Below are 7,889 nucleotides of genomic sequence, written 5' to 3'. Positions count from 1 at the left end.
AGAAGACTGATTAGAATGCGTGTTTTTTTTTAACTAAGGGGGCGTTTGTAGGGTGAAAATATCAGGTGCAATAGGATTGCACAAATATTTGTGCATTAAGCACCTGATCACCCTCTTGGGGGTCAGGAGGGCTGATTGCTTAATGCACAAATTTTGTGACATGTGATTGCACCGGACTTGTTAATTTGTAAGGGTGTCAATGGGTGGGTCGGGTTTACCCGGATCCAACCTAGACCAAATCTTATAGGGTCCGGGTATGGTGACAAATAAGAAGACCCATTTAAGACTCAGGTTCGAACCCGAAGGTCCGATTGATACATCAATCCGAGTATAATTTTTGAAATTTAATATCAGACTCGGACCCAACCCGAGTTCTGATTAAGACCAGCAATTTTTCAATGTAAAAATGATAAAAGAATATTATTTTATTGGGTATGGTTCAGGTCTGGTTTATGTAGTTCTCATCTGGTCTGGGTATGGTTTTTTTATAGACCCAGATCTGAACCCGATACCATACCCAAAAATCTGATTCAAGTTGGGTCCGAACCAAACCTGACCGGTACTTGACACCCATAGGTGTTTGTGTCACGTAGCTTTTACCGTGAAGCTCTTTTTCGTGGAAGATGAGTCCGACCCTCCTGAGAACGGTTACCGTGAAAATGAGAGGTCAAGCAGTGATTTCATGGTCTTCTTTTTTTGGCAAGAAAAGGGATGTTAGTGTTTGTGTTGTTGTCACGGTGGGCTCTATAAAAACGCATCAAAAGTTGTTCGTTTCCGTAAAAAGCCTCTGCTTTCCGCAACATACAAACATGCCATAAAGCAAAATTGATCTGTATTCAACTCATTACATTGGATCTAGATTAGATCCGGATTCAGGTTAGACTTACCATGAACAACGGGATGGTAGTGGTAGCTGACGCGAATGGCCCATAGGCTCAAGCTTGGTCCGAACTAGTTCACCTTCCACAATTAAGACGAGCTCACTCAGCTTGACCGGACCCAAGCTCGAGAAGCCCACGCCGGGCTCGAGCTCGGCTCATGTGCAAACCTCTTCTACCGCAAACCACGTTTCGAAAACCGAAGTCGAGTCAAAACTGTGGGATTTAACAAAGAGGCAGGCGATTTTGTCGTCAAGTGGACGCCTGCAAAGCGTCCAACGCCCTTCCAATACCCACCTCTGTTGTCACGGATATTACATCTCTTGCCACGCACGTTGTTTTGATTAAATCCGAACCCATAGTTGATTCAGTAAGAATCGACCCTTAATCATTTTTTTTTTTTTGACAAAAAATATGTAATTTTTTTAAATTATAAAATTTTGTGTTTGATGAATAATCAGTTTGTGCATCTCCAAAAAAAAAATCCTCATCACAAGTCAGATTTCAGTGATTTAAATGCCGATCTTGATTAAATGAATAATGTATTGCAGAGTCTGATTTGATCATCAATGAAATCCCAAGAAGGGGTATGGATGGAGATAGGGATGATCTAGGGCAAGCAATGTGACCTCGAATCGTTTCGGCCACCCATTCAGTTGTATCGGCCGATACAGATACTCAAGTGAACTGTGTGTATCTGTCAAAAACTAATAAAAAATATCATGTCAATCATAACATTAATTTACATGTGTTAAAACTATTAAAATAATAAAAAAATTAAAATTTTAATAATTTTATATTTATTAAAAAATAGCCAATCCAAGGGTGAATCATATCGATTTTCTGCCGATACGCACCGATACCGATAACATTGATACAAGGGATGAGTGCAACCCGTTTGCATTGAGGAGAGTTAGAAAATGAAATGCGACAAGTCCATTCTCCATTGTAACCGGATATGGTCATTCCCAGATCCGTAAAGAATCCGACCCGTTTACACGAAGCGGCAGTGGCATATCGTGAAACTCGGAACGTACTCGAGGGCGTTCTCGAATAGTTCCAGCTGTCCAGCACCAAGGACGTCCACGCTCCTCGGAGCCACCCGCGTGGGCCCCGCACGAACGTCATCGTGTCATCACATTCACGTTCCTTCTTGCCACGTGGACTAATGGACGCGATTCAGACACGAGGAGGGTACAATACACTCACGTGCGGAAACACACGTGTTAGATCCCCCCTAACGGCATGGTAGCGGACGGTAGTGGCGGCCCCCGACGGCGTTAAGATCCACGTTAGAAGGGAGGACTATAAATTGCGCGACGCAGGTTAGGGACTCTGGTCACCCTGCTTCTAAGAAAACCTCTCTCTCAGCAGCAATTTCTTCGACCATGAAAGCAATCCTATGGAGGACGGGCTCCGGCCAGTTCGGGATTCCTTCCCTGGGATCGGTCTCGCCGAGAACATTAACCGGTCAGGATTCCGGCAACGGGGCGTTCTTTTCGGTGAAGAGCGGCGCCACTTCGCCGAGGACGCCCTTGCATTTCGAGGTTAGGGACTCTGGTCACCCTCCCGTTTTCCATCGGGTGAGGTCGGAAACGGATCTGATCCTGCCGGAGAGAACGGACTCTGATGATGGATCCGGCCTCAAGCGGTTAGCTTCCTCTGGTTTTCCGGCCGTGCCGAAGCTGAGGAACTTCGGGAAGGAGGATCGTGAGGATATCGTGGCGGTTTTGGAGGAGTACGAGGGAGCTCTGATGATCGGAAGGAGGAACGGTGGCCTCACCCAGATGGTGACGGAGGAGCCGTGGTTTTCTGGTAGTGGAAATGGGAAGGGAGGGAAGATCGGCGGCAGAAATGGAGGAGGAGGAGGAGGCGGTGGGAACGGGTCGTCTGGTGGCGGAGAAGCCGATCAGGGTAGGATCGGGGCATATTATAAGGAGATGTTGAAGGCGAACCCGAATAATCCTCTTTTGCTGAGGAATTATGGGAAATACTTGCACGAGGCGCGCAAATTTCTCTCTTTATAACCATTTGAGGCTTTTTGTCTAGTGTTTTGCAGAATTCTTTCTATTTATCATTATTTATTGGTAATTGTTTGCGATCGTCCTCGCACGCAGAAGAGAAAGGACAGAATTGTTTTTTTCATTTTAAAGAGCGTTCTTTTTCTGCTCTTTGGTCCCTGTAGAACAGCTTGAATCAAGTACTGTCGTTCCTCTTCCTATCGAACCTTGACGTGCTTTTTTGAGTGTTCTCGAATTTTTCTGTTCTTTGGTCTCTGTAGAATAGCTTGGCGTTGGGGTTTTTAGTTATATTTTGTTTTTCATATACTCTCATTCCTCTTCCTATCGTCACCTTTGACGTGCTTTTGTGAAAGTTCTCGAGCTTAGGATTTTTGTCCTCTTCTTCCTCATTCTTTTATTCTTGGACTCTTGTGGGTTTCTTCCTTTTTTCTCTTTTTTTCTTGGGAAAATATCATGCACAGTAACACGCATGAGCGTCGCTGTTTGGTTTATATAGCTCTTCGAATTGTGAAAATTTGACAAATCTAAATATTTTAAAATTTAATGTGGTGAGCAAGTGCGGTATATTTTGGTTCGTGAATTTCAACCCCGCACTGCTTCACAAAGTTGTTGATTCGGAATATAATAAGAAAGCATGGCTTTTATTGGTTCTCTAATTTCTCGTAGTTTTTTCTTCTAACTGTTTAGTGGATGCTTCTTCAGGTAGAAAAGGATGCGGCTAAGGCGGAGGAATACTACGGAAGAGCCATCTTAGAGTCTCCGGGTGATGGAGAGGTGTTGTCTCTGTATGCCAAGCTGATATGGGACACCCACGGAGATGAAAAGAGAGCTGAGAGCTACTTCGACCGAGCGATCGATGCGTCCCCAGATGACTGGTAATGCTAATTTGAATCCTATCTTTCCGTTATTTTCAGGATTAGAGAGAGAGAGAGAGAGGTGTTCTGTTACATGGTTTCGTTCTTTTTGAAACGTTATTGCAGCTATGTGCTTGCGTCATACGCTCACTTCCTGTGGGATGCGGAAGAAGAAGAAGGGGACAAGCTTGAGGATAAGACGGCGGAGGCATCACCCATGGTTGCTGCCTATTGACGAAGATGGCAAGCTGGTGCTGCTGCTGCTGCTGCTGCTGCTGCTTACACTAATTACCAGTAGCGTATACACTGGTAGTGCTGATAAGTGTTAAGCTCTGCATTATATATCATAAAGAGGAGAGTGCTTATATAATCTGACGGGAATAAGAGGAGCAACCCCTGTATCTATTTTTGTTGCTGATTTTGGTAAAAAGAGGAGTGTAAAATTTTGTACAGTATCTACTGCTGTTGCTTTTGTGCCATAAATCACCGACCCTGTACTTTTTGCTATTACAGAATAAAACCAAACTTTCCTCAACATGAATTGCCTCTCTATCTCTCGCTTTATTTTTCTGAACATTAGTGTTTAGTATAAGATCAAACTGCGCTAATGTCAATTTTCTCTCTCTCTCTCTCTCTCTCTCTCTCTCTCTCTCTCTCTCTCTCTCTCTCTCTCTCTCTCTCTCTCGTTATGCTGTTGTGTTTGTGCTTGTGGGTCTCAACGCTTTGTTGAGTTTCACTTTTAAGTAACGTTGATCGCTTTTCGGCACTCTCTCTCTCTCTCTCTCTCTCTCTCTCTCTCTCTCTCTCTCTCTGTGGTTTGTCATGTCTGCCGGTGGGGCTAAGGGCATGACCCACCCCCCATCTGCCCTTGACCCACCTTCTCTTTGAGCGTGGAAGTATGTCACACCGTTCGTTTTCTCCGGAAAGGATGTGGACCAAGCAGGCTCGCACAAGCAACCACTCAGCCTTACCTGATAGGTTGATTGCTGCATTGTTGTCTTTCCTCTTTGTTTCCTTTCTCATTGAGCTCTGCATTTCTCCCTTTGAGTGGTGACTGGGACTTGGGAGGCTGGCTGGTTCCTGCAAACCGGTTCTTTCTTCAAGAAACAACGCATTTGTTTGGTGGTCTTCTCTTTTTTGTTTTTCTTTCCCTGCGTGTCAGAGAGGAGTTGCTGTCATCCTTTGGTCTTTTCCCGTGGGCACAAGAAAACAATTTAGAAACAGACCGGCCAAAGGGGGGCTGACAGAAGAGACTGTAGATAAGGAAAGAAGGCTACATTAATGCCTCCTTGCTGCACCAACACACCACCTTGACCATGACCTCCGGAACCCAGACGAGTCCCAGTGAGCTGGGTCCCAAGACAACCGGTAAGCTGGTAAAACCAGTAGTGCGGGGTGACTCGATGCATGCAGGGTTGCGTGTGTTGCTCGCACAATTCGATTCCCCTATGTCATCCTTATTGTCCTAACTCGTTTGGGATCTCATTGATGCAAGTTGTCTTGATCACATCTGAACTCATAGTAAGTTGTCTTGATCATATCCGAACTCATAGATGGATCCACTATGATCAATTTGAAAGGAATCGATCTTTGGATTGCTATTTTTAACAAAAAAAGGTTTTTAAATAAAAGAATTGGAATTTTTACAGCCATTGATCTTTAAATTGCCACACAGGTTGTGTTCTGACGCATTGAATGTCGATATTCAGTAAATCGACCATGTATATCACATCTACGGGGTCCAATTTTGATCAAGACAACTTGCAAACATGGTAGAGTGTATGTAAAACTCAAATAGCACGCAATAAGCCCATACTCAACTAAATTTGCAGCTGAGCAAAGGTTCCTAAGATGCCCATGATCGGTAACAACTAACATGTCAAATCATGTCACCAAGTTGATGAGACGTCACGAGTTCAAAACCCACAGATGCACATCCTTTGACACGGGACGAAGCTGGGTGAACCGATGTATAAACGCGTGGCCAACATGTTGGCATCCAAGAAAGGCTGGGATCATTAGCAACTCCATACACATGATAAGCACTGCACATCTTTGAGATGATCTTGCACGACGAGACAGAAAAGGATGGCAGATTTTAGCCCTAGCAGTCTTTCCGACGAACCCTAGTGGGGAAAAGAAAAAACTTCATAACTAAGATACCATGTTTAACAATAGGGTCTAAAATCTAAATATGAATTCAATTGGCAACACAGTCCATGGAAATCCATGTCTATGTGAAGAACTAAAACAAAAGGCTCACAAAAGCTGCGTGAATCCACAAAATACTGCAGAGAAATGTTGGCTTTCTTCATATAGAGTAATGAGACAGAAAGGGAATGGCAATCAGACTTTCCCATCTAATAAGCCTTTTCACCAGAAAAAAAAATGCAGTGCCTTTTCTCCATGCAGCTTCCTACAAAAGGATATAAAGGAGGTGGGCAAGATGCTGCTCCATCTCTTCTCATGCCTAAGAGTGAATTGCAGTAAGTTTGCCATACTACAGAGTAAAGACAGAAGGCCTTTTTTCTAACATTGGTGTGAGAAACCATAGTTGGTAATGAGGCACTGCAAGAATTCACTTTTAACCAGGACAAAAGATGTGCTGCACATGAAGGTGTTCGGCAGGTCGGGAGGTGTGGATCCCACCTTCAGCAGTAGTGCCAAAAATTTGGTGGAAACAAACATCATTCAGAAAAAAATTGCTGGTGCGGAAAAAAATATAATTCAACCATCAGTGATTCATTGTGACGCTATGATCAGCAGAGTTCTGTTTTTTTCAAACTGGTCCAAGGCCGAATCAAGCAGGGTATATTCCCCATATACTGTAGTTGGCTGCGCAAACCCTAAATCATATAAATGTTTTCAAGGCTTTCAGCATGTTCCATCTCCAATTTGACAAATACGCATAACCAAGGTCCCTAAAGTTTTATGTAGAAGTGAGCCTTGACAGCATGGATCAATAGTTTTGCCATTGCAACGAAGGTGCGTTGGATTAACCACCACTATTGACGTGGTGGTTATCCACGATGTGGATACATCCCCACATCAGAGATGATCCATCCGATAAATGAGCATACGATAAGGGGGAACGGTTACGCAAACCGTTCCCACCGTATGCTTTATAAAGACTGGGTATCATGAGCGACCCAAGAGAAGAGTGCAGAAGGGAAATACGGGTCTACTCACCGATTGCATCCAGAAGCCTGGGTTCGTGGAGGGCAGCAGTCCGGCTGAGCAGAGAATCTCCGGCAACGTCCTCTGCACTTCGGCAATGGCCGCCTCAAGTATGCTCCTGCATTATGTATCTTTTGTTTTTTGCAGGGGCTTCGTCGGATCTGGTGGTTGCTGAGTCGCCGGTGCACAAGACCGGTGGTGGAAATCCCCTGGTCGACCCAACATTGGGTTATGGGCCCACACCCTGCTTCCGCTACGGGTGTGCTCTGGGTCGACCAGCAAAGCAGGTCACCGTGGGGTGACGCTGCTGCTGGTCGCCGGAAGCCGGCAACTGTCGCTGTTGGGCGACAGACATAAAAAAAAATTGTTACCTCTGTTTTGGGGGTTTTCTGTCAGCGAGAACACCGCCGGCGTTTTCACTCCTTCATCTGCCATTAAAACGCTGTTGGAACCATCATTGGCGACTATTGAGTCGTCGGATTTCTGAAAAGGCTTCTACGGTTTCAAGTTTTCACCGGAGGATGGATGGTTGTTTTTGCCGGAAAAGAAACGCCATCAGGAGCGGCGGCGTTCGTCGTCAGCAAGGGGCCTCACCGGCGGGCGACATTGGTCGCCGACAATGAAAATGGGGAAAACCCCTCTTTTCTGAAAGATCGGGGTTTTCTGCCCCTTTTTCGTTTTTTTTCTAAACAGTTGGAACCAGATCGGGTCCAGTATTTGGTTCAGACCGGATCGGGTCCAGTATTCGGTTCAGACCGGATCCAATTAATATCAGATCCGGTATGTACCGGGTCCGACCCAGATCTTTGAGCCCCCTGGTCAGACCCGGATATGGTTGCAACCGGGTCAGACCCGAATCCGGTTAAAACTCGGGTCAGACCTGGATCTGGTAGCTACCGGGTCCGACCCGGATGCAGTATTACCGGGTCCGACCCGAATCTGATAGCAACCGGGTCAGA

The 7,889-nt window shown here is 45.3% G+C and overlaps 1 protein-coding gene across 1 annotated transcript; it reads left to right on the top strand.

The window, feature by feature from the left end:
- The first annotated feature begins 2,204 nt into the window (after positions 1–2,204).
- Positions 2,205–4,288, top strand: LOC149822091 (uncharacterized). Its single transcript, XM_089980824.1, has 3 exons — positions 2,205–2,881; positions 3,602–3,774; positions 3,880–4,288. Exons 1-3 carry the CDS (start codon positions 2,267–2,269, stop codon positions 3,986–3,988), a joined length of 897 nt encoding a protein of 298 aa, XP_089836950.1. The 5' UTR covers positions 2,205–2,266; the 3' UTR covers positions 3,989–4,288.
- The last annotated feature ends 3,601 nt before the right edge of the window (positions 4,289–7,889 follow it).

The sequence above is a fragment of the Nuphar pumila genome, chromosome 11 (genome assembly GCF_984573655.1).
Source record: "Nuphar pumila chromosome 11, dmNupPumi1.hap1.1, whole genome shotgun sequence".
NCBI lineage: Eukaryota > Viridiplantae > Streptophyta > Magnoliopsida > Nymphaeales > Nymphaeaceae > Nuphar > Nuphar pumila.
This window is presented reverse-complemented; position numbering and strand designations above follow the sequence as displayed.

Excerpts from the sequence above, each read along its gene's own strand:
- LOC149822091 (XM_089980824.1), top strand. The coding sequence starts at position 2,267 with ATGAAAGCAATCCTATGGAGGACGGGCTCCGGCCAGTTCGGGATTCCT. Across the intron at positions 2,882-3,601 it reads ATGGGAAATACTTGCACGAG|GTAGAAAAGGATGCGGCTAA; the intron begins GCGCGCAAATTT and ends ATGCTTCTTCAG. Across the intron at positions 3,775-3,879 it reads GATGCGTCCCCAGATGACTG|CTATGTGCTTGCGTCATACG; the intron begins GTAATGCTAATT and ends ACGTTATTGCAG.